Here is a 27,029-nt window from a genome sequence, read left to right on the forward strand (position 1 = left end):
CTGGTGCGCCCTGGTCCTGACATCCCAGCTCGTGTTCCTGAGCTGTGGCAGAAAGTGTCAGCCGTTCTCTGTCACACAGTGCGGCCTGGGCAAAGCCACAGTTGCTCTGCAGTCCCGCTGGGATGCGGGAGAGGCAACGGCTTCCTTCTCGGCTTTCCGCTACAGGTAGAAACTCGAGAGTTACAGACGATTAGTATTTTAACGCAGTAACATTTTTATTGCTTTTAAGAATTTCTCCAGAGCAGATATTCGATTGCTCAGCTCTTTGATTTTGACATTTTAGAAGAAGGCTACCATTCAGAATGCTCTCTCCAAAGTAAGAGACAAATAAAAGGCGAAGGATAATGAAAGGTGAAGGAGTGCAGGCTCTTTTGTGCATCAGCTTGGGCAGACCTGTACTGCACTTGCTTCCACAGCACCTTTTAGAATCTAGATCGGTAAAACCCAAGCCCACCCATTCAGAAGAAGCCCGAGCAGGAAAATTTAGTTCTATTGGCCTATGATAGTTGCAGAGAGCTGGAAGCGACAGGGCTAGTTGCGGCAGTGCTATTTGTCTTAAAGCAAAAGGAATAGAGTTCTGAATGCTGGAAAGACTGCCTCCTCCACAGTGTGCCACTTTAATAAACCCATGAGACAGGCACCCACTGTGGAGAGCTGCATGCTTGCTCAAAGGCTTCTTGCAGTTTCTTAAGGGTTTCATCCACACCGTTATTGACCAGCGAGAGGTCAAAGTAGTGAGCATACTGGCTGCGGATGGCATCCGAGTCCTTCTGCAGCTGCTGCAGGGCTTCAGTCTGCAAAGAAGAGAGTTGGGTGAAGCAGGTAGAGTGCACGTTTCCCCTCTCCCTCTAGCCCAGAGAAGCCAGCAGCAGTTTTATAGGAACAGTTGCTCTTGGCAGTTGCCTGGCTCCCTGTTGCCCACTTGGGCTCAGCTTCGCTCTGTTCTTTGTTTCCCTAGCATGGGTTCTGGCCTGGCTAGTTTAATTTGCTTCTTGGCATTGGAGGAAGCAGCAAAGGCTGGAGTGAGTCCCCACGACCTGTACAACCTGCTCACCTGAACACCCTGGTCAGTAGGTGCAATGAACACGATGAAAGGTGAAAGTTCTGCTGTCCGAACCATCTTCAGAGTCTACGGAAGTGTGGGGGAGGCGGGAAGAAAAGCGAAAAATGCTGACTTACTCATAGTACCTTCTTCCTAACAGCAGCATTGGGCTTTCTTCTCGAGAGCCCCACTTCCCCATCCCTTGTATGACTGAATCCATAGACGCTTGCCTCACCATGCCTACCTACCTGGGGTTCAATGTCAAGGATGGCAATCTTATCCTGCTTATGAATCTGGTGTACTGTTTCAAATTTCGTGCCGAACATGTTTCCCTGGTAGCTGCCAAACTCCAAGAACTCGTTGGCAGAGATGTTCCTGGTCATCTCCTCCGTTGAGATGAAGTGGTACTCCTTCCCGTCCTCCTCACTCTTCCTTGGTGGTCGTGTAGTATCTGTGAAGGACTCCAACCCCTCACCAAACGTGTTATGTATTCCAGGTACTTATGCAAGTGTTGTTCCCATGGAATGACACTAGATGGTGACGCATACCAGGAAATGACCCATCTGCTCAGAACTCAAAGCCCAAAGGTGACAATTTCTGTGACCATTTTCCTCAAAGTTGTAGGTTTCAAGGCACCAAACAAGAATATTTTAAGGGTCACAAGTTAGGAACTGATGGCAGAAAATACTTTGAAAATAGATCTATGGGTTATGGTCAAGATTTCCTGAAAATGCACTTAATGTTTCCTTTTCACAACTTGTAAAGAAGAGTTCCCTGGTGTGGTTTAAATTGGCACTGGTCAAAGCTAGAATCTTCTTCAAAGTCATACTTTCTGTTACACACAAGGTCTGCTAAGTGAAATATGGCCCACATACTGCAATTTGAAATACAATCTTCAACTTCTCTCCTTCCCTCTTCCATTGAAGGAGCCAACTGGTTCCACTTTCCTCACCCCTCACCCCAGTGCCAGGTGTGTTCTGCACAGAAGAAACAACTTCATTCACACACATGTAAACTGTCCAGTTAAGAGAAGCAAAGAATAAACAAAGCAGCAATATCAACTTTCGAATTTGGCTTTCTCTTCTGCTTAGCAGTGTGTCTGAACGCATGCTGCAGATTCACTTCCAGGCATGGCAAGTTTAATTGCTGCCTGGTCACCAACTCCTCTCCCTACCCAGGGGTGCCGGTAAGCCGGCCCTTCCCTACGCACTGCTTTGCTTGGGAGGCATGTTAGGAAAATGAGCACACAAGGGTGGGATGCCCCAGAAGTGACTACATCTACTCACTGCAGACAGCACCATGAGAAAACGAAAACCGGCAACCTGCGTGAACTTCAGTACATGCTCAATACTCTTTGAAAGAGGATTTTAAAAAATATTGCTTCTGTTATACAGAAGACAACAGTAAGAAAATTTGTTTTGCTAGTTGCTTTGATCTTTTGCCCCCCAAAATGTTCTTTTAAAACAACAAAGAATAGGGCACTATCGGATCTCAGATGCCAAGTGTGGTGCCAGCGCCCCATCCTTTAGGTTCCCCAAGATGACGCAGAAATACTCACACGGGGCGGGGTACACGAACTTCTCTGGATTCTGGCTCAGCAGTGCGTTCTTGATGTGGCTGCGGCCCACCCCACTGGCTCCTGCGAGAGGAGAGAAGAGGGGCTTCCATTGCTTTCCCCCGAAGACCAAGGTGGAGGTGGGATGTGGATTTTAACCCAGCCTTTGAAACTGCCAAGGGGAGAAAATGCTTTGGTCTTGTATCTAGGCTGTTTATTTTCTTAGGATGTCAATTTTTTGGAACCCTTCAAAATGGACAGAACTGAATCAGGCCAGTGATTTTACTGGAAAGTTCACTAGAACCTTAGTACAAATCCTGGAAACAACTACCACTTTGTGAGCAAGGGAAGGAGCACCGCCTGCCACACAACTGGCTTTAGAGTGAGGAGTAATTCTGTCGGGTTAAGATTGCTGCTTGGTGGGAAGACTGCTCCCAGCGCTTGTGTGGCTTAGGTTCGTTTGTTAGGGAAACCCATTAGATTCTAAAATTTCTGTATAGACAGAACTAACCCTAACGCCCCAAACCTCACATTTTTCCCCACCCTGCGCTTTTTGGAGGTGAATACACAAGGCAGGCGGGAACATAATGACAAACATGGAGGCAAAGGGAAGATACCGATCAGCACCAGGGTCTTCCTCTTGAACGCGGGGAGCCGAACAACTTCCTCGTAGGAAACAACATCCAACTGGTCAAAAACTAGAGACAAAAAAAGCCAACGGTGTTCCGGTGCGGAGCTCTGACGTCAGTCAACCTGGCCACGTCTCAGAAACGAGGCGTGACTGGGTGTGATGCTGGGGGCAGGCAGAGAAAGGAGCATGGACTGTATTGGTTTTTCAGTGCAATGAGGGAGTTTGGAGCAAACATGATCCCACTTAGGTCTTGAAAGCATAACCCTGCCTGCTGGGAGGAACTAGACTACCAGAGAAGGGCGAGACCTTCACGAAGACCCCTAACCACTCCCAGTTCTGCTGACTCTGTGCTCAGCATTTATCCTGTGTACAAACTGAATTTGATCTTGCATTACTGCAGAATGGCAAGATTCTGCTTGGTTTCTAATTGTCTGGACTCTACTTTTTCTGCTATCTAGCTGAGTCAAACTTTCTAGCGGCCCTGCAGTTACACATTGCCAGCAACCTCACAGCTCTCAATTCCCGCACAGATGTAGCTCTCAGCTCCTCGGGCCACATCGCAGAGCCGTCTCAGAGGGACTTAGAAGTGCTGCAGTGGCCCTCACGAAACGAGCTGCTGTTGATGGGAAGCTTGGTCTCACCCCAACTCTTTGCCCCTAATGCTCATCACAACGGATCCTCTGGCCAAACCTACTTTTGTCAAGCTTCCTAATATGCCTCTATTTTTTCTAGAATGTTTCCAATACAGAGGAAGTGCTTAATATATGGAAGGCAAAGATAGATTAGCATTCATTTGCCATGTACAATTTGCTTGCGGGCCCGGCGCCATGGCTTAGCAGCTAAAGTCCTCACCTTGAACCCACCAGGATCCCATATGGGCACCGGTTCTAATCCCGGCAGCTCCACTTCCCTTACAGCTCCCTGCTTGTGGCCTGGGAAAGCAGTGGAGGACGGCCCAAAGCCTTGGGACCCTGCACCCGCGTGGGAGACCTGGAGGAAGTTCCTGGCTCCTGGCTTCGGATCGGCGTAGCACCGGCCGTTGCAGCCACTTGGGGAGTGAATCATCGGACGGAAGATCTTCCTCTCTGTCTCTCCTCCTCTGTATATCTGACTTTGTAATAAAAATAAATAAATCTTTTTTAAAAAATACAATTTTCTTGAACCAACTTATAATTAATTGTATGACCCTGTGTATCCTTGGGTTTGGCATCCATGGATTCTACCAACTACAGGTAGAAAATATTTGGGAAAAATATTGTATTTATACTGTTTTAATTGCTATTATTTCCTAAACACTGTAACAGCTATTTACTCAGCATTTTACATTGTGCTAGGTGTTATAAATCCACAATTTAAAGTCTGTAAGAGACCGTGTGGAGAGTCAATGTAACTATACTATAAACTACAGTTTATGGGTCTGGCGTGGTAGCCTAGTGGCTAACGTCCTCATGTTGCACACGGCAGGATCCATATGGATGCCAGTTCATAATCTGGAGGCTCTGCTTCCCATCCAGCTCCCTGGTTCGTAGCTTGGGAAAGCAGTCGAGGATGGCCCAAACGTGGGAGACCCGGCAGAAGCCCTGGGCTCCTGACTTTGGATCGGCTCAGCTCTGGCCACTGTGGCCACTTAGGGAGTGAATCAGCAGTGGACAGAAGATCTTTTTCTCTGTGTCTGCTCCTTTCTCTGTATATCTGAGTTTCCAATAAAAATAAATCTTTTAAAAAATAAGCTACACTGTATAAAAGGGACGTGAATATTCAGATTTCGTTACCCACGGGCGTTGTAAAGCCAGTCCCTCATGGATATTGAGCAATGTCTTCTATTGTTCACCACACCAGTTAAAAAGCCAAGCCAACATTCATTCCCAAGAAAACATCCTCACCGGAAGGAAACTCACTGGTTACCTGAAGGGTGCGCTGTTGAGCAGGCTTCCAAATTAGCCACTATCTCTGATTGCAGAAAATTTGTGAAAACAGGGGAACAAAAGGAAAGCAAAGACATGCCAGACTTTGCAGATAAGGTGCACTGTGACACCACTCCTGTCGCGTTAGGTGCTGGTGCTGCCCTGAGCCGGGGCACAGAGGCCCGGGGTGCTTACTTGAGCTGTGTTTGGCGAGGTACTTGTCTTTGTACTTCTTCTTCTTCCCAAAGGGACTACAGCTTGGTGCCTCGCTCGGAGCACACTGCGCCACACTCGCCACACGCCTGGTGGGAAAGATGAGCGATCAGCAGAGGCTCAGCGCCACAAGCCAGACCAGCTTGTGTGGACGGTGGCCTGCTGGGTTCATGCTCCTCCGTCCCCTGTGTCCACTGACGTTTGGGTGGTATCCCGGCCAGTACCTGGCAGTGCAAATGTTTCAATGTGGCTTGACTGGCCCACATGTGTCTGCCAAGTGCCGTGCACCACCCCTGATGGCAACCTGGATCCTTGAGTCTGTGGCCAGTACCTCCCAGCAGATTGCAAACCCAGCCCACAAAGAAGGTTCTGTCCGTGTGGTTCTGAACTTTGTGCTCTCTTTTATGTTCTTTGCCTCACTGCAGATTGTACATGCGTACAACCACATGTAAAATGCACATGTGTATAACTAAAGCATATTTACTGCACCGCACTTGTACTTAGCCCTGCCAATGGCCTAGAAGCCAAAACCAACATGTTCAGACCTTTCTGCCAATCTCAGCCAGTGCCCGTGCTGTGCTGCTTTTGTGGATTTAGCGCTAAATGCTTATTTCTATAGAGCACATCCTGTGGTTTGGTACCATGTTGTAACTTCACCTCACTAGAGATGAGATTGACCAGAAATCTGGCTTAAAAATAAAACACTGGTACGTGAAAAAGCACCCTTGACATGGAAAGGAGGTGAATATTGGATATGCAGCTACTCGGAACTGTTTGCTGGATTTTTCTACCACTGCTATGGCCATGCTGCACAGCCCGAGACAAGTGAGCAGTCTGACTTGGGACCGGTAACTATTTCTTCAGAAGGGGCACTAACGTGCAAGGGCTGTCCCTTTCTCAGTAGGCATGGGAGAGGCATTTAAGCAAGCACAAGACAACATGAGGGTGAAGAGCTACTCAGCTTCACTTTGTGCGACCTGTTAGTACAGCTCACGGCTGCGGCGTTTCCCCCACCCATTCTGCTGGCCGAAGCAAACTCCATAGAAAAGGGCCAGGTTTCAAAGCTGCGTGAGTATTTGTAAATGGCACGTGTCCTTTCCATCCGGAAACCCCACCTGCACAAAAGCAACTCACCATTCTTGCAGCTCAGGGGAAGGGATCAGCCCCGCCGACTCCTGGGAGGAGCCTTCCACCCGCCCCTGCCACCAGTTGCTGTCATCCTTGTTGATGATCTGGATAATGTCCCCAGTGACAAACTTCAGTCCCGCCTCCTTGCAAGGAATCAGATTATCTTTTTTGGGATCATAGTCAAATTGTGCTCTCATGAACATCTGAAAAAGAAAAAAGAGGAAACCGCAGGCAGCAACTTGACCAAGTGAGCAGAAAGTAATTACACAGCGTCAGGATTAAATGAGCAACAGCAAGGCAAGAGATGTCGGCGGGGCTCCACACAGAGAGGGAGCAAGTCACTGAAGTAGTTGAACTGCTTCCAACCCAGAGTACTGACAGCTGCTATGTGAAAATATGTGCATTTCCTTGAAATCATATTTTCAGGAGCATCTTAAATATACTTGGTAGATGTTTTCTAGGGAAAAACAATGTGCCAAAAATGTGAAAGGTAGATATCCCTTGCCTGACATTTCACTGATGTAAACACCCAGTGCCACCGTGTGGATAAGCGCTCTCATCACAATGTTAATAACAAAAGGAAGTCCCGGCTGTGGATGACAACCTAGGTTGCATTGTACCTGGGCAAGTGTTACACTGCTGGGAGAAAAGCAGCCAACAGCTGGCAGGCATCCTGGGCCTGGCCAATGCCAAGTCTGTGTTAACCAGACCAGTGTGCCAGCAGAGTCGCCTGCCCTATTCTATTTTTTTTTCCTTCTGAAAAACTGTGATGGGGGCAGGTCTGCGAGCCCTAGGGGCGGGGGGTCTGGTGCAGCACCGGCCATTGAAGCCACTTGGGGAGTGAATCATCAGATGGAAGATCTTCTTCTCTGTCTCTCCTCCTCTCTGTATATCTGACTTCACAACAAAAATAAATAAATATTTAAAAAAATGAAAAGAAATCAATAAAAACTGAAGTAAGAGAGCACCAGACATTCCATAATGGGACTCTGAGGCAAGCAGCTACACACAAGTTAGAATTACATCTCTTACAATCAAATCTTAAAGCACACAAGACAAAATGACCTTGAACCCTGTGGAATAAATGGTGATGTTGCCTACCTGTAGAGCAGGAAGACGATTTTGTTGGTTAGGAATTACTTTTAATGAGATGATTCCTTTGGTTTCTTTCTAGTTAAAAAGAAAGGGGAAATTAAATTGTAAGGAAAATTAATCTGGATGATTGAGGGTTTTCATAAAGTCACTCCCCCCCAATCAAGACCCCCAATTTTTCCCTCCCAACTGCTGTGTTCACATTTTTAACATAAAGCTCCCATACGCCCCACATGCCAACCTTACACTACGGAGAAATGCCAGGAAGACAGAGTTGTGGAGACAGAGATCTGTTTCACTCCCTAAATGGCTCTAACAGCCAGGTTAAAATCGGGAGAGAGGAGCTTCTTCTAGGTCTCGCATGTTGGTGGCAGGGTCACAAGGACTTGAGCCATCTTTCACTGCTTTCCCAGGCACATTAGCAGGGAGCTGGGTGTGCAGCTGGGACTCAGATTGACACCCATATGGGATGCAAGCATCATAAGCACAGGCCTAACCTGCTAAACCACAGCGCTGGCCCTGAGCATGTCTTTTAAGGTTCTTTTCATCTATTGGTTTTCCCTGAAGCATGTTGTGTCTGAGGAAACTGGGCCCTGGTCCCATAGATTTGATGACAACCTCAGCGCGTCATATTGCACCATGATTCTTACTCTTCTGTAGCATCTAGTACTTAGCAGCTAAATCTAGGAAAAGATTTGTTCAGACTCAGGTCCAGCGTGTTGCTAGGTCCGTGAATTTAGGAGAAGTTCTAAAAGGGTGAGACACTAATCCTATCATCCCTTCTTCATCTACCAGCCAGAATACTTAGTTTGAGAAGCTTCCCATTTAATTAATTCCTACTAGTATCTGGTTACACATTGGTAACATTCATTGAGGGAAATAAGGAGAAATGCTTCAAAGCATCAATGCTTAAGTAATTTACTTTAGGATTCCCTGTAGGATAGTCCCCGGGGGCTTCATCTGCAGGCTCAGCAGCCACTTAAAACACATGCACATCCCATTATGGAATACTAGTTCAAATCCTGATCCAGCAGCCTGCTAACGCACCTGGGAAGGATGCATTCTGACTGCACATGTGGGAGACCCAGTCAAACATGGCTCAGTGCTGGCTGTTGCAGTCATCTGGGGATACACCAGTGGATGGAAAACACTCCTTCTCTTTCTCTCTCTCTCAATCTGTCTTCATTTTCTGTCCCTCTGCTTTCCCTTTGCCTTTCAAATTCCCTTACCAAGTTCCTGTCCAATGTATTCCTGACTGCTAATTTTCTTTCTTCTGGCTTCTTTGCATTTTATTATTTTTCTAATTTCTTGAGGTTAGAAGGTAAGGCTATTGATTGGAGACTTTTCTTCTTTTCTAAAACAGGCACTCAGTGCAATGAATTCCCCCCTTTGGCATAGCTAGTGGCATTCTGTAACTCCTGAAAGTTATTTCCAAGATATTGTCAATGTTTTTAATTTCTCCTATGGCTTATTATATAATTTAAAAGTGTGCTATTTCATTTGCAACTATTTGAGGACTTTCCAGATGTATTCTTTTTTTTTTCTAATTTAATTTTAATTATGGCAAAATAGCATGCTTTGTGTCATCTGCATCCTTCTAAATCTCTGAGCTACGGTCTGTGTTAGCAAACGCTCTGTGTGCTCACGCAAGGAGTACGTTCTCTGTGGATGCGTAACAGGTGCTTGCTGGTGTCATCTGAGCCTTAGGTATGCTTCCTGATTATCTGGTTAGTTGTTCTGCCAATTTTATTTCCTTTTTGATGCAATTTATTTTAATTTACATTATAGCGAAAGGCTTAATGTTGCTCTAAATAAATCTTTCAACAAATAAAAGGTGACAAGAACATAATTCAGCAGGAAAGTCAGCAAGGGCTATAAGCAATAATGAAATGAATAGATGTTCACCTTCATTCATACACTTGAAGGCAGACACAAAATCTTTAAAACCACAGTAGTACAGAATTGTTAACAACTTGTTCAACAAAGGCTTAAAGACATCAGTTGAGTGAAATAAGCTGAACATAGACAAATGCCATATGTTCTTGCTTACGTGTGGCAGTTAAACTAAAAAAATAAGGAGAACAGATTTCACATATACCATAAAAAATGTAGTTCCTCTCAAAATAAAAAATAAAAAGTAAATGCGTGCGTGTATCACTTGTATTGCAAATATAGGGTTTTGTTTTGCTAATTTTGAAGCTAGAATCAAACTGCTTAGTGCCATGATCTGACCTTAAAAGATTCACTGGGCTTGCAAGTTCTCAACCTCACAGGCAGGTCCTGGCATTTAACCACACCTGCTTTCTAGCTAGAGGAGACAGAGAAAAAGGAAACTGCCGTTGCTGTGACCCAGACCTCTGCAGGGCTATGAAAAGGAGCTGGGCCACAGTGCCAGCTTTGGGCCACTGTTACTTTAGCTGGCTGCTGGCCCATCTTCCACTTGAACGGCTGCCATGAGCAACAGTTCATCCCATCCCCTCCAGCCATGAAGTTACTATCTTTTCTTTTTTAAAAGATTTATTTTTATTGGAAAGAGAGAATTATAGACAAGGAGAAACAGAGAGAGATTTTCCATCTGCTGGTTCACTCCCTAAATGGTCACAGTGGTTCAGAACTCGGAGTCTCAGCACTACCGTTAGAGCTCAAGGTCTGTAGCCAGTGTTATGGCACAGTAGGTCAAGCCGCCACCTGCAACGCAGGCAGCCAATACAGGTGCTGGTTCATGCCTCAGTTGCTCCCTGCTGAAGGCCTAGGAAAACAGGCAATGATGGCCCGAGTAGGGCTCCCGCCACCTAGATGGAGCTCCTGCTTTCAGCCTGGTTCAGATGCTTGTGGCCATCCAGGGAGTGAACCAACAAATAGAAAATCTCTCTCTCTCTCTTTTCCCCCCTCACCCTGTAACTCTTTCAAATAAATAAATAACAAGAATACAACTTCTTTTTTCTAAAAAAAGACCTAGGTTTTCTGACTCCTGGTGCAATGTTCTTTATGAGTCATTTACCCTGAGTTGTCATTTTAATAAATGAAGGCAGACAACTGTCATTTCCCAAAAAGAGCAGACAGCAGGGGAGATAAGAGCCCCTCCACAAAGTACAAATGTTTTTTTTTACAGAAAATACCTACCATTGCCTTTTGCAGCTCATCTACTGAGTGATTTGTCACATTTGTGCCATTGATTTCCAAGATCTCATCCCCCACATGAAGGGAACCTGCCACCAAAAGAAAAATTAATCCACAAAGGAACAGACAGACATTCAGCTGAGAATATCACTATAACTCACAGAAGAAAGCAGTGTTAGGCCCAACACAGTAGCCTAGCAGCTGAAGCCTTGCACACCCGGGATCCCATATGGGCGCCGGTTCTAATCCCAGCAGCTCCACTTCCCATCCAGCTCCCTGCCTGTGGCCTGGGAAAGCAGTGGAGGACAGCCCAATGCCTTGGGACCCTGCACCCGCGTGGGAGACCTGGAAGAGCTCCTGGCTGCTGGCTTCAGATTGGCTCAGCTCTGGCCATTGTGGCCACTTGGGGAGTGAATCAATAGATGGAAGATCTTCCTCTCACTCCCTCCTCCTCTCTGTACATCTAACTTTACAAGGAAAATAAATCTTTAAAAAAGAAAGAAGAGGAAGAAAGCAGTGTTGCACAATAGACTGTGTAAAACGCTCAAAACTGAAAACATTCAGCCTCGGGGGCCCATGTTGTAGTGCAGCAGGTTTCAGCTGTTCCCTGCAATGCTGGGGTCCCATATTGGAGTGCAGATTCAAGTCCCAGCTTCTCAGCTCCCCACCCAGATTCCTGCTGATGCAGCCAGGAAGGTAGTGGAAGATGATGCAAGCGTGCAGGCCCTGCCACCACATGGGAGACCAGCATGGAGTCCTTGCTATTTCAGTTCAGCACTTTTTTGTTGTTCAGCTAAAACTCCAAAATGCTGTCAAAAGTCCATCAATATTTACATTCCACGTGGAGGCACACTTGGATTAAAAACAGCCTAAATAAAGAGTCAGAGTTAATAAAAAGCATTGTTGGGCCCGGTGTGGTGGCGCAGTGGTTAAGGTCCTCACCTTGCACGCCCGGGATCCCATATGGGCGCCGGTTCTAATCCTGGCGGCCCTGCTTCCCATCCAGCTCCCTGCCTGTGGCCTGGGAAAGCAGTGGAGGACGGCCCAAGGCTTTGGGACCCTGCACCCGCGTGGGAGACCCGGAAGAAGCTCCTGGCTTCGGATCAGCATAGCATCGGCCGTTGCGCTCACTTGGGGAGTGAGTCATCGGACGGAAGATCTTCCTCTCTGTCTCTCCTCTCTGTATATCTGCCTTTCCAATAAAAAATAAAATAAATCTTTAAAATAAAATAAAAAGCATTGTTTTCTTTTTATTGGAAAGTCAGATATATAGAGAGGAGGAGAGACAGAGAGGAAGATTTTCTGTCTGATGATTCACTCCCCAAGTGAGCACAACAGCCGGTGCTACACTGATCCGAAGCCAGGAGCCAGGAACTTCCTCCAGGTCTCCCACACGGGTACAGGGTCCCAAGGCATTGGGCTGTCCTCCGCTGCTTTCCCAGGTCACAGGCAGGGAGCTGGATGGGAAGTGGAGCTGCTGGGATTAGAACCGGTGCTCATATGGGATCCCAGCACGTTAAAGGCGAGGATTTTAGCCGCTAGGCCACTGCACCAGTCCCCAAAGTATTCTTTTTAAAATAAGTATTATCTCAGTCTTGAGAAAAGTGCCAGGCATAGATTATGGGCTGAATCATGTGGTAAGGCCAACTGTTAGCGGTGAAGAACATGCTGTATTTTCTCATATGATTCTGTTCTTTCATCACTGTCCGAACCAGTGCCTCAAAACTGATGGAGGCGTCACATTCACGAGGTACGGTAGCAACTGTCAGCTCTTGGAGGATAGAGCTGATCCAGCTTCTTCACTGCTGCGCATTCAAAATCTAACTGCTCAAATGTTCACCGGGGCAAACAGCAGGAGAGGGCGAGACGGTGCTGCTCCACAAAGCACGGTGAGCTCTTAGGATACAATCATTCCACAGAGCCAGGTACTAAACTGCAAGAATCGTCACATTCACAAAAGTGCTGCTTCATGTCTCACACCACTGCACTCACAATAAATGATTAATCTCTCAATAAAACATGCCCCCCACGAAGTACCTTGCCTGTGAATCATGCCACCATGGAGAATCCTGGCGACAGTGCAGGACTGCCTTTCATTCAGCTTCAGAGTTATTCCCTGAAAGAAACGTAACGACGCACTAAGGGCTTTTAATTTAAAGACTATTTGATTAATGCTTTAATTTAAAGACTATTTGATTAATGTAAAAGGCAGAGTAATGAGTTGGGGTAGAAATGAGAGAGAGAAAGAGAGAGAGAGAAATCTTCTACCCACTGTTTGACTCCGCACAGGCTTGAGACAGCTGAGCACGAGCCAGGCTGATGAGCCTTAGAGCTTGGAGCGCTATCCATGTGTCGCAATGGCTGCAGGCCGAGGCACGTGGTCACCCCGGTCCCGTGCATTAACTGGGGCTGCTGGGGCTTGCAGCGCTCTTAAGGAATGCTCTACAGCACCAACACCACTCCGTCTTATTTTAATCTCTGAGATCTGCTTTAAAACAACTTGCAGCAATTTTTCATTAAAAATATGTTCTGTCTATACCCAGGATAACCCTCAACCAGAATAGGAATAAAGCATACTTTGAGGAGGTTCTTGAAGTGGACACCCAGAGACACAATATGGGAGACGGCTTATTCCCAAACCCCCTGGGAAGCCTTCTGTGTTCACTCTTGTGACCTGATGACCCATGGGAAGCAGACAACATCACGAGGGCTTACCATGGGCTCCTCCGTGACCTTCTCAAACTGTATGAGGCGCACTTTGCGTACTTCCCGCCCCTCTGCCTGCTCAGCAGCTCCGTTGGTGTGCATGTCAGGCACAGCGTTCAGTTGGTGAGACACAGCCTATCAACAACAGCAAACGCAAGGTCAGTCTAACCCGAGAGCATCAGAGAACTCAGCTGGATCATCAGTTTGGCATCAAGTTCCACTTCGATGGCTGTGAAACTATTTCTAATAGCAACATATATTGACGTAAGGTATTGATGTAAGGTAGCCCGCTCAGCAATGAACTTTTAACAACTACAAATCCGAAAGCACATCGAGTCCTGACTGAGACAGCCAAACATTTAGTAAACAACATTTCAGAGAAAAAGTTATAAAACCAAATAACTAATTTTATCTAAGGTTAAAAAAAAAATTCATCTCTGGAGGTGATTACCCCAGACCCCTGCCTGCTACCTGGTGAGATTAAAGCTTACCTGTCCGTTGGGCCTGGAGCCATGGCCTAGTGGCTAAAATCCTTGCCTTTAACGTGCTGGGATCCCATATGGGCGCCGGTTCTAACCCTGGCAGCTCTACTTCCCATCCAGCTCCCTGCTTGTGGCCTGGGAAAGCAGTGGAGGACAGCTCAAAGCCTTGGGACCCTGCACCCGTGTGGGAGACCTGGAGGAAGTTCCTGGCTCCTGGCTTTGGATCGGTGCAGCACCGGCCGTTGCAGCCACTTGGGGAGTGAATTATTGGAAGGAAGATCTTCCTCTCTGGCTCTCCTGCTCTCTGTATATCTGACTTTGTAATGAAAATAAATATTTAAAAAACAAACAAACAAACAAAAAACAACAAAAGAGCCCCTTGGAAACTTTTTTTAATGATTTATTTTATTTTTATTGGAAAGGTGGATATTCAGAGAGGAGAGACAGAGAGGAAGATCTTCCGTCCGATGATTCACTCCCCAAGTGACCACAATGGCCGATTTTATGCTGATCCTAAGCCAGGAGCCAGGAGCTCTTCCGGGTCTCCCACGCGGGTGCAGGGTCCCAAAGCCTTGAGCCGTCCTCCACTGCTTTCCCAGGCCACAGGCAGGGAGCTGGATGGGAAGTGGAGCTGCTGGGATTAGAACCGGCGCCCATATGGGATCCGGGTGTGCAAGGTGAGGACCTTAACCACTGTGCCATTGAGCCGGGCCCTGGAAACTTTTTTTTAATGTTCATTTATATTCCACTTGAGAGAGAGAAATATCTTCTGCCCAGTGTTTGACTCCCCAAATGGCCACCATAGCCATGGCTGGGCCAAAACAAAAGCCACGTGCCTAGAATTCCTTCTGGGCCTCCCATCTGGATGGTAAGGGACACAGTCACATGAACATCATTGCTGCCTCCCGGAATCATGTACAACCAGGACTTGAACTTGAGCATTCCAATAGTTACCTAACCCTCTGGGCCAACAATATCTGTGCTGTGGTCTAGGAGAATAAACATATGACTAGAAAAATACTTGTACATGACTGCTTACAATTGCCTTATGCTCAAGATAGCCAAAACATGGATACATCCCAGATGTTAAACCACAGGAAAATGCATAAAGCAATTGTATTCTACCCATATGACAGAATAGTGCTGAGTAATGAGAAGAATCAAACGAGGAGCAACATGGATGGACTCCAGAAGCATGCTGACTAAAAGAGTGTAAATTGTATGACATAATTTACATGAAGTTTCTTATATTTATTATTATTTTCCATGACACGATTTGGTATGTATAGAGTTTTCCCCTCCCCCTCTGCTTCTTCCCTCTCCATATGAAAGTTTAGAACAAGCAGAACTATTGTAGAAAGAAATGAAAACTTTGGTTGCCCCTGATATGACCAGGAAAGGATTGACTGGGAAATGGTTTGAAAGAACTCTCTGGAATGCTGGCCATGTATTTCTGGACAGAGTTGCTTACATGGTTGTTTGTACTTGATAGAATTAATCCAATGGTACAGTTAATATTTGTGCATGTCACTGTGTGTAAATTTTATTTCAAAAATTTAAAAGAGCCAAAGGCAAATATTGACCTCTACCACCTTTGCAATATAAAGAAAAGAAAAGCGGGTAGACGAATGATTTTGCAATAGATGTACAATAAAGCAACCAATGATAGAATCTAGGAAACACAGCTATATGTATGCCATTACAAAATTTGTTCATCTTTTCCATATGTTTGAAAATTGGCAAAAAGAAAAAAAATTGGGTGAAGATGCCATTAACAGAGTGAAAAGGCAAGCCATAAAGTGGAGAAGCACAAAGCCTCCCCTGAGGATAAACTAGGAAATCACACTGAGGCTCTGTAATAAAGGCAGCCACAGCAGACATTCCCACAGTCCAGCCACTCCACTCCCATATGCACCAAAAGACATGCACAGTCATGAATTATAGCATTATTTAAATGAATCTAAATTTTCAACCATCTTTTACCTCTAAATGCTTTTTATTTTCTGAGAACAACAACATTCACAAAACTGAACATTCAGTACTGATATTATCACGTAGTCCTCTGCATTAACATTTCATCAGCTGTCGTCATAATGCATTTACAGCTATACATTTCCCCCCAGAACAAGAGCTAACCTCCGTAGTCCGACATAATTCAGAGAACATCCTCAGTCTTCCTTTGTCTTTCATGAACTGCAGTTTCTCAAAAAAGTTTTAAAAATTCATTTGAGAGCCTTGGTGGGGGTGGAAGAATAAGTGTGGAGACAAAGAGAAAGAGAGAGGTTTTTGTTTTGTTTTTGTTTTAATCTGTGGGCTTATCCTCAAATACCTGCAACAGCTGAGGCAAAATTCAGGAGCCAGGGACTCTATTGAGTTCTCCTGTGTGAGTGTCAGGGACCCAGCCACTTGCTCCACCACCTTCTGTGTTCCAGGATCTGCATGAGCTGCAACTGGCCATCAAACCCAGGATGCAGGCATGGATTGGCTTCTCAACCACTAGGCTAAATACCTATCTTGACCTTGACATTTTGCAAAATGTGTTTTTGTTTATTTAAGAAGAACGAGGGAGGGAGCAAGGGAAAAAGGGGAGAATCTCTATTCACTGATTCACTTCCCAAATGCTTGTCTACCACAACCAGGGCCTACTAGGTGGCTGCCGGGCTTGTGAGCCCCAGGGATGGGTGGCGGGCTTGGGACACTTGGCTAGGGTCCTTGGACTCACCTGCAAGAACATGTCCGCCCTACTGAATGAAAAAGGCAGAGCAGGGGTCATAGACCTTGTTGTAAAAGGAGAATATGGCAGCTCATTTTGTGCTGTAGCAGAAGAAGGAGAACAGAACAAACTGGACAACCACCCAAACAAATGATGACAGCAAAAAATCTTGGTGAATGGAGACGTGAGGCTTACTATGTCAGCCAATGGGCATTGGGAGGGTGAAACTGACAGCATTGCAGAACTATCCAAATCACTTGGGCAGAACTCGCGGAATATGTCTACATGGAGGCTCTGAGTTGATATGAGGTGGTGGTTCCTCATCCCTGGGGACTGGGACAGGTGGAAACTCATGTGTGGCTTCCCCCTTTGTCTCGCCTGGTACCCCAGAAACAAGAAGTAGCAAATTTGGAAGCAGTGAGTTCATCCAATTTTTTCTAAACCTTCATCTTTCCCACCATGATCAACCACGCAATCATTATAAAAAAATTTATATTAAAAAAAACCACAGCCAAGTAGTTTGGAGTAAGAGCTATCACAATAGGGAAGGTCAAGTGGAAATCCGAACAATTTCCCCATATACCTCGGGGAAAAAAATGCTAAAGCAAAGTCAGTCTGGCCAGTTAGAGAAGGGATAGCCTGGGGCTGCTTTTTCATTTTCAAGTACTACATGTTTTCTGAGGTTCAGTAGAAAGTTTGACAAGATTGTGAGGTTTAAAAATAGTATTTGTCATTAAGTGATGTCACTAAAGGGAAGTACTGAAAAAGAGAAACTGCCTTGTCTGGCAAGTAAGACTTTAAAAACTCACATGATGGCCAGTCACATGGCAGTACCATAAGAGCAGGTTGGCTAAGACAGGATTGTATGTGGAAACCAGAATTTCATACAACTCCAATGTGAGAAAAGGCAGCCACATAAAAATGAAGATATTTACGTGTGCTTATAAATGTCTAGTATATCCGGTTGCTTCTGTGGAAGGATGGATGGAGAAGGAAATTGTTTCCACTACATGCCCTCTGGTAACTTCAAAATTATGTACTGTGTGCTGGCATTACTTTAATCAAAGACTTAATGAAAGACAAAAGCAGAAGTTGCAAATCTGGTGCAAACGTTTCACGAAAAATGCACACACTGTCAGAGCGTGAACCCTGGATGTTTTACTAACTCCTCAAGCATGCCTCTAAGGAAAGCTTATGATTCCTGCAGGATCTGTGACCACAGTGCTTTTCCTGGGAAAGATGGAATTTTCTCAAAGGGGTTGTGACTCTGGGTCAAGCTGGCAGTCCAAGTTTTGCAGCATATCTCCCTGTGACTCCCTTCCCCCTCCTCAACACACTTGGTTAAAATGACAGTAAAGAGTAGGAGGGAAATAGAAACACACAAAAAAGAAGAAGATATTTTCAAGAAGTATGACAACTATCAGTAATTTTCTAGAAGATGGAAAGTAGATGGGGGGACCCATCATTGATTAAGGAGCACAGTGGAGGAATCTGCTGAGGGGAGAACGGTACCAGGACACAATGGGTTAATGGGCTCAGGGCTGCGAATCCCTGAAATAAGTGAGGATCAGGGTTGCAAGGTACATGGAACAGCTGCCACTCTGACCATGAGCTCCACTTTCAAGTCAGTGAAGGAAAATGCCCAGGCCAGCTGCATCATCCCAGTACTTTCACAGGGGACAAGTTAGTTTTCTCATTAGCCAGAGTTGGGGAAAGTTGACTGGAAAGAAAACAAATTAGTTGGGCATTGTGCCATTCCAAACAAGATGTGGTTTCCACTTTTTAGAATCCATATGACACATCATGAAGCAATTATAGCTAAGGGACAGATTGTAAGTGTTAGTACCATGACAACACGAAGGGACACATAGTAGATTCTAGGACTTGAGAGAGAAAAAGAGAGCAAGGCAGTGAAGGGAAAGGGCCACTAATAACAATCTTTTACAGGTAATGATCCACACAGCTCATTTATTTTGACCACGTATTTTTGTTCTGTTTAGTAAAAAATCAAGAGACTCTGAGTTATAAAGAACCCTAAAGGGTCAGGCACCTGCTCTCCAGGTGGCCCTGGCTCTGATGTCCCTCACTGCCACTGGTACGCCACCAGTATGCGTGTAGGTATTATTTTTCTCACATTTGACTGTTTTCACTCACCTGAATACATAGGTTATACTTTAAGCAGCTCTAGACAACTTAACCATTAAAAAATCAGAAACATGATGAAAAGGCATAGACCATGAATAGCTAAAAATAATTCTGAAAAAAATTATAAAGAAGAATCAATGCAACAGAAAAGAGAACTCCAAAATAATTTATAAACAAATGTAAACCTAAAAATGGACTTAAGTGTAAAATGTAAAACAATACAGCTTTAAAAGAAAAGAAAAACTGTGAAAATAATTGCAGTCTAAGGCTCCACAGAACCCTGGCAACTGGCAGCAAATTAGACCATGTCGAAATTAAAATCTTCTGGTTTTCACATGAAAGCCCATGTGAAGATAATAAAAATGCAAACTACAGACTGGGAGAAAGCATTTGAAAATCACATATTCTATAAAATACAGTGGCTGGCATTGTATAGTGTTGCGGCCATTCTGGGAGTGAACCAGTGGATAAAATCTCTCTCTCTCTCTCTCCCTGTGACTCTGATATTCAAATAGAAAAGCGTATTTTCTAAAATAGGAATGTTCAATATTCACCAAGGGAACCCTAAGGACGGCACATGATTACCCACTATGGAGAAATGCAAATTCAAAGCAGTGCGATCTGTTACACCCACTTAGGATGGCTTGCCTGTGTCTCCAGTCTTGCTACAGCCTTACATAATGTTCTAGAAAACGGAAGAGCAGCAAGTCTTAATCCACAGAACACAAAGTGACCTCTGAAAGCAGGGGAAAATATACATGCAACATCATCAGGTGTTCACCATGTAGCTAAATCAAAGATAAATTGGCACCCTTACCTTGTATTTGTCTTACTCAGCTTTATTACAATGATTGTTTTTTTTTTTTTACCATGTCAGCCTTTAAAGTGAAGGACTCAGCAAATTTTACTAGAAGTAGAGCGTGTTCTTGCCAGAAAAGTTCAAGTGCTGCTATCCCAGAGGTTGGTCTTACAAATGTGCTTATCCAGCCAGACATCCTGCTTCACGATGACTAAGAGTCACTACCACACTCACCAGCAGCTGCAAATGATGACTAAGAAAAACTAAAACCTCCAGCACGGCAACTGAAGAAGCAGTTCCCAAGAACAAGGCTTCCAAACGCAAAGCAGTTTTCCTACCATGAACTTGCCCATGTGTTCCTGAAACTTTCCAAAATGGAGGGCCAGCTTTTTTGCGATCTCACTTTACATGAATAGCAGGAGCAACATTGAACAAACAATAAAGACCAAATAAGAAATGGAATCTATCTTGATTCCATTTCACAAAAGGCTTCTTTACAAGCTTTACAAGTTACCCTCAAAATTGTCTCCTGCCATCTCCAGTGGACACAGAGGGCCTCAGGGCTATGGCAGCTCTTCCCCCAACCAACATCAAGCAAGGTTGAAGTTTCGGATGAGATCTTAAATTCCGTAGGAATGGGGTAAACACTCATCTGCAACCCCAATCATGGCCTTTGCCCTGCAGCCTCTGGTCTTTAATACCGCAGACTGGCTGGGGAGGCGACGCCTGCCTCTATGAAACCCCCTTCGGAGGAAACATCTGCACCGGAGTTCAAAGGACAGAGGCAGTTGCTCAAAGGAAGTTGAACTTTAAAAACAAACTTGGCAGGGGGTGAGCAGTGGTGGGGCTGAACAGAGCAGGGGCAACTACAGTTGCATTAAGAACAAGTAATAGAATCAGAAAAAAAGGACGCTGTTTTAGCCCACAGTTGAGCTCTTGGCCAATGACTGCCACAGGGAAAGCTAGAGGGTGTGGTAACAGAAGGAGACAGTGGAGTGTGGAAGTTGCCAGCCTGACCCAACTAGCGAAGCCCAGTTCCTTGCAATGGCAATGTCCTGGGCCATTTTTAGGGGGGAGGTGGAGGGAAGAGAGACAAACTGATAAAACTAAGAGTGCTTCAAGGTTTTCTAAAGAGATTAGCACTGTTTAACTACATGATAAGGACTGCGGAGAGCGGAAGGTCTAAGAACCCATGCAAAGGTCAAGCCTCCGATGACTTTATCTGCCCAGTGCACTGTGTACACAAGCAAAGGCTTCTCCTCCACTCAAGAAAAACAGGAAAACCAAGTTGTACAGAGAAGAAACCCAGGACTGCAAACCCAGGTACCTGTTCTTGACTCCCCACACTGCCCGCCATTGAACTCAGCCACCTGTATGCAGATAATGGCAGCCATGTCACTTATACTCCCATTTATGCTCAACATCCAGAAGCACAAAATGATTAAGAAAGCTGTCCAAGTATCAGGCTTCAGGAGTGAAAGGGCGGACTTGAGTGTCTATGAGGTAGCCTTGTGTCGGGGCATGAATAACATGTTGCTTTGACAGAATTTTTGAAGCTGCTGCTGCATGTTATGGGGGTGGGGCTGCATGTTATGGGGGTGGGGCTGCATGCTATGGGGGTGGGGCTGCATGCTATGGGGGTGGGGCTGCATGTTATGGGGGTGGGTGGGGAGGGGATAAAGCATAAAAGGCTTCGCAGGGAAAATCCTCAGGGAAAATGACTTGGGAGGAAAAACTTACTCAGGTGTTTTGCATACATATACTTCTTCATATGAAGAAAAAAAGGAAAAAAGTGAAAAACCAGAAAAGAAAATTTCAAATTATGAAAGTTATCTTCTGGCTTCCTAATTCAGGATTTTATTTCTTTTGCTTCCACTTCTAGCGCCACATACTCCCCACCTCCACCCCTAGTCAACTTTGGAACCACGATTCGTCATTCTTGTTTCTTTAACTATTTAATTTTTGAATGTTGTTTACATAGTTCAAGGGATGCATGGCCATGCGGGGAAGGTCGACGTATGCAGGCAGGTGAGTAGAACAAGTGTTTCAATTGTTTTTCTCCTGTGTCCTGTTGGGCAGGGGTGGAGGTGGGAGGGTGAGGGACGGGAGCCACTCCTTGTTGTCAAACTACCTTAGCATCTAGGAATAGGAGACAGTCATGTGATGACACCTTAGAGACCCTGATATGGGGAAGAATGTTCTGAGGGTGTTATGTGAGTGGTTTTGATAGTTCTGAAAAGTTGTTGGTTTCATTGCTCCAGGCTTGAGAGAATCTTCCCAAGGTCTATTGGCTGACCAAGTCCACCTTAGTGCATCCACAGACCCAGATACTTGCTGCAAAGCTTGGCCAGGAGAGTGGTTCTACCTGGTCTGCTTTCCAATGTCTGATGAGATACTCAGTGTCCCTAGCTGGCCTAGATGAGCTGGCCATCATGTCTCCTGTGTGCACCTGGGCGTGCTGTCCACTGCACAGGGAGCAGCAACTGAGGAGGCCCAGGCCTGACACATGCACTCTAAGGTCATACCACATATATTGTGATTTTTCCCTGTGGCTTGGGTTTGAGTCCAACCATCTAGTTGGGGAGTCTCTCAAAAAGCTTCACCTGAGGTGACCTCAGACTTGATTCTTGTCCACATCAGCTAGTGCAGGGTCAGGTTCAATCTGTCACACACACCAGCCAACACACATACCTATGACTGTACCTGCCAGGTCAGTTCTACATCCCACCTCATCTCTCATGTGAAGTGATGGGTGTTGTGGCCTAGCCCAGACCAGCACACCATAGGCCTGGTCTTTATGCACACCAGTGGGTGTTGTAGTCTAGTTGGAGCAAACCCACAATAAACCCACCAGGCCTGCCCTTAGCTCAGTTTCCATGTGTGCTGGCATGTATTGCAGTCTAGCCTGGTCTGTTCCTCATATCATCAGCTTTGGGCACACCCATGCTACAGCTTAGCTCATCCCAACCTGCCCCCAGACCCAGCTCACAGGTATGCCAATGTCAGGCATTCAACAACAACCTTAGTGCCTACCTGCAGTGCTAGTTACCCATACTGAATACAGCACAATGTAGGGTCCAGTGATACTGCCTCTATCACAGCCCCTGCCTTGCTACCTTAATTTGTACATGTGTGTCTCGCCTTATTTACTTCATACATCTTCAATCATTATTGCATCAGAAAGTGGCATAGTGCTGCAGCTGATACCCTAAGAATCAATGCAGAGAGAAGAGAAACCTAAGGCCCAGAGCCCTTCAGCAGCTTGCCGAAAGCCACACAGCAAATGAGTCAGAGCCTCGTGTTGCAGTCAAGAGTGGTAAAACTCCCAGAGGGAAAGGGGACCTCGAGCTGCCCTCACCAAGCTGATGTGCACCTTGCTAGATCAGCATGTTATTTTATTCAAGGGGTTAGCAATTTTCCATAGTCCATCCTATTTAAATTTTTGGAGTAAGACCATAAACAAATTATATAATTATGTATGATATAGTAGGATAAACTCACAGCCCAGTGAAAACTGCTGTTTCCTCAGAGAGTATGCAAACAGAACTGCTGTAGTAATCAAAGGACCTCTTTTGAAAATAGCACATAATGTTTCACAGATGAGGGAGCAGACATAAAATACTATACATGTTTATTATTCAACTTATACACGATTCTAAACAAGACAAACGTATGGTGATAGATTAGTGGTTGCCATGCTCCACGTAGAAGGAGACTTATGGCAAAGGCTACTAGGGAACTTTCTAGAATGATGCAAATCTGTTCACGATTATAGCAGTAGCTACATGATTGTATATTCATCAAACTGCACAGAAGTAATTGGTGAATTCTATTATATGTAAATATATCTCAATAAAACTGTTCAAAATAAATTCCACAAAGTGAAATCAAGTGAGTCCGGTATGATGGCCCAGTAGGCTAAATCTTCCTTTGCAAGAGCTGGGATCCCATTTGGGCACCAGTTCATGTCCTGCGTGCTCCACTTCCCACCCAGCTCCCTGCCTGTGGCCTGGGAAAGCAGTGGAGGACGGCCCAAAGCTTTGGGACCCTGCACCTGCGTGGGAGACCCAGAAGAAGCTTCTGGATCCTGGCTTCTGATTAGCTCAGCTCCAGCCATTACAGCTATTTGGGAAGTGAACCAGTGAATGCATGATCTCTTTCTCTGTCTTTCCTTCTCTCTGCAAATCTGCCTTTCCCGTAAAAATAAACAACAACAACAACAAACAAAAAAGAAAGTGCACTCAAGTGAGCATTGAGTGTGGAAGAAAAAACAGCACATGTCCAAGTTTATGGGAAACCAAGTGACTTTAGTGGTGTATATTACATAGCAAAACTTCCAAGTCACTTTAATGTCTTCCTTTTCATTTATTAATTATAGATACATATAGAGGTGATTATCACAGATGCATACCAAGAGCAGGATACCATCCAGTTGCTTCTAAAGACCCACTTCTTTTACTGATCTTTGGTGTAATTTTCTTTGAATTTGGGAAGTCACTGTAAAAGCCCATCTTTTAGTTTATTAATTAATCCAACCAACGTTTGTGAGGAGCCACTTATTAGCTACCTAAAGAACTGAGTCTGAGCATCATTAACCTGAAAGAAGCAGAGAAAGTAGGGTTTTAAACGCAATTGGATGGTATTCTGGTGTTGGTTCGTCAATGTACATATATGCCTGTCTGTATGATCTTTGTGTGTGCATCTGTCTTGATAAACTCTCCAAGCTACACTGCTTGGTTGAAGGGTACAGGAGGGAAGAGACCATCCGTGTGGCTGTGCCCCTGCCTGAGAGATTCCCCTGGCAACCAGCTTGCTGGCTTCCATCTATACCCCTGGGTAGATGAGATCAAGAAAGTGCTTACAGCACTGTGAGGCACTGAGTGTGCTAGGGACCTGCTACACAACAAATAGAAACCATCTTCCCTGAGGACACCTTTGAAGACAGCTATTTACTGACCCTCTCTGGAATTCTACCTGCAGTTTCACCTCCCAAATCTGCATTCCTGTTCCCACCCTTCAGCGCACGCGGGCTGCCCAGAGGGGAGCACAGAGGAACCTGCCTGACTGGGAGAGTGAGTGAGCACTTTGCAAGCAGAAGTTGGCTCCCCTGGCTGTTGACTCAAACCCAGGCGCCTCGGCAGCCACCAAGCAGCGCAGGAATGTGCTCTTTAAGTACGTCTGCTGTAGGACTCGAGTCCACGGCTAAGTTTTCGTTGACCTTAAAGAGCCTTCTGTGCGGGCCGTGGCCTCGGCCTCCAGACTGGTATGCTGCGGACGTTCCTCGCATACACCGCACTCGGGAGTCCCGCACGAATCCCGGTGCACGCTCGCCGAGCCCCCACCCTGAAAGCTACTGCGGGCCTCCATCCCGGCAACGAGACCTTCAAGGACAAGCTCCCCGGGGACGCACCCTCCCGGAGACAGAGCCGCGAGCAAAGCAAGTCCCAAAGGCGGCTGATCAGGCTGGCCTCGCACCCAGAAGACTCACGGGGCCCGCTCACCTCTGGCCGGTTGCGTTTCTGCAGCAAGTGCTCCAGGTAGAGGTCAGAGAGCGCCGAGCGCATGCTGCCCCCTCCCTCGCCCTCGCTCGCCTTGAGCGTCATCTTACAGAGGCCTGGCCGCGGGGCTGCGGGAGGCGACACCGCTGCAAGTGCGAGGGCCCAGGCCTGAGCCGCCGCGCAGTCTGCGGAGGCGGCAGGGACTTGGCGCTTCTGGGCCTGTCACCACCCCGCAAGCTGCGCGGCGGGAGGCCGTGGGAGGAGCCCCGCCCACGCCCCGCCCACGCCCCGCCCACGCCCCGCCCACCGCCGCCTCTTGCCCCCACCCGTAAACCCGCCCACTCCTGCATCCATCCTGTGCGCGGTAGCTGCCCTTTCGGCGCGGAGGAAGGTACCGGCTCTGAGCTCACGCAGCTGCTCGGTTAATCCCGGAAGAATGAAAAACCTGGAGAACGTCCCCAGCTTCTGGCTGATTGAGCACCCACCCCACGGCCTGACAGGCCTCAGCCACCCTGGTGGCCTGATACAATTCATGGGAGTGGCAGAGAGGAAGCTTCTAGCTGATGACGCCAGGAGCCCTTCGTCCTCTCAGGACAACACAGGAAATCAGAATCGGCCCGATTGTAGGACTTGAGATAGAAGAATTTAAGACGTTGCTGAACTCCAGTCTTGCCCCATAAATGCGTGCAGGCACAGGGCCAAGAAACACAGCCCATTGAGCAAACCACTACTGGGCTGCTGAGGAGCAGAGTTAGCTCTCTTGAGTGGCAGAAGTGGGAGAAGATGCTGATCAGTTCGAACTCAGACAAGCTGCAGCACCTGAGACTGCAGCTAGGGTTCCCAGCGCTAAGTCTTTGTAGGACATTGCTACCATTTGAATGATTGCATTTTGGAACTCCTGCAGATGATTGGGACTTCTTGTACTGTGGGAAGCGATCTGTGTGATCCAACAGCTAAAGTGGTTTCCTATACAACTGTTTACCAGCTTACATTTGCTTTTCATCTTTTTCTGCCATTTTCATTTTTTAAAAACTTACTTATTCGAAACAGTCACAGAAAAAGGAAGAGACATCTTGCATCATTGGGGCACTGCCCACATGGCAATGCAGCCAGAACTGAGCCAGGTCTTCCACGAGGTTGAATGGGCCCAAGTATGTGTACCATCTTCTGCTGTCCCAGGCACATTACAAGGAGCTGGTTTGGAAGTGGAGATATGGGATGATAACATCACAGGCAATGGCTTAACCCACTGTACCACAATATGGGCTCTTATTATTACACTCTATCAGAGAACACTAGCATAGAACTAACATAAAAGGGATGCAGGCCAAAACCCTATGACACCAACACAAAATCACATGCTCAGGCTTTGGGACAGATTACTCAGATTAACACACACAGTTCTTTATTCACTGAAAATACCAACCAACCTAGGACCAGAATGTTGGCGCAACAGACTATTCTGCCACCTGAAACTGCTGGTATCCCATGTGAGCGCTGGTTCATATTCCTTCTGCTCCTCTTCCCATCCAGTTCCCTGCCTGTGGCCTGGGAAAGCAGTGGAGGACGGCCCAAAGCCTTGGGACCCTGTACCCAGGTGGGAGACCTGGAAGAGGCTCCTGGCTCCTGGCTTCAGATTGGCTCAGCTCCAGCCATTGCGGCTGCTTGGGGAGTGAATCAGCAGATGAGAAAGATCTTTCTCTGTCTCCCCTCTTCTCTGTAAATCTGTCTTTCCAATGAAAATAAATAAATATATTTTAAAATAGAAAAAATGCAGTCAACCTCTTTGTATTTAAGAACTTACCAAGAGTAAAATTGTAGAACATAAGCCAAACTGACGGAATTAGGAGAAGAATGTAGTAGAAAAGTTAGCATAGTTACATGAAAAACACTTAATAGAATGGGATAGGATGTAAACTGGAAATATAAAAATGAAGATTAGAAAGACATACAAATAAAATAGCAAGATATTAAACCACAATGGCAACATAGAATACAATT

The 27,029-nt window shown here is 46.0% G+C and overlaps 1 protein-coding gene across 5 annotated transcripts; it reads right to left on the minus strand.

Annotated features, from left to right (window-relative positions):
* Positions 1-194: 194 nt before the first annotated feature.
* On the minus strand, positions 195-25,262 carry MPP1 (membrane palmitoylated protein 1). Of its 5 annotated transcripts, XM_040974655.1 has the most exons (13): positions 25,032-25,093; positions 18,193-18,306; positions 13,401-13,526; positions 12,723-12,801; positions 10,689-10,774; positions 7,575-7,643; positions 6,480-6,676; positions 5,328-5,434; positions 3,215-3,295; positions 2,601-2,681; positions 1,291-1,493; positions 1,055-1,129; positions 195-794 (listed from the first exon to the last, which is right to left on the minus strand). In XM_040974655.1, the coding sequence occupies exons 2-13, from the start codon at positions 18,244-18,246 to the stop codon at positions 618-620; spliced, it is 1,335 nt and encodes a 444-aa protein (XP_040830589.1). In that variant the 5' UTR covers positions 18,247-18,306; positions 25,032-25,093; the 3' UTR covers positions 195-617. The 5 variants fall into 5 exon arrangements, with proteins under 5 accessions (XP_040830589.1, XP_040830590.1, XP_040830588.1 ...); XM_040974656.1 differs by lacking the exon at positions 18,193-18,306 and having other exon boundaries at positions 6,480-6,616; positions 25,032-25,262; XM_040974654.1 differs by lacking the exon at positions 18,193-18,306 and having other exon boundaries at positions 25,032-25,262.
* Positions 25,263-27,029: the final 1,767 nt, after the last annotated feature.

This window comes from Ochotona curzoniae, unplaced genomic scaffold, assembly GCF_017591425.1.
Source record: "Ochotona curzoniae isolate NIBS_2020 unplaced genomic scaffold, NIBS_Ocur_1.0 contig_2469, whole genome shotgun sequence".
NCBI lineage: Eukaryota > Metazoa > Chordata > Mammalia > Lagomorpha > Ochotonidae > Ochotona > Ochotona curzoniae.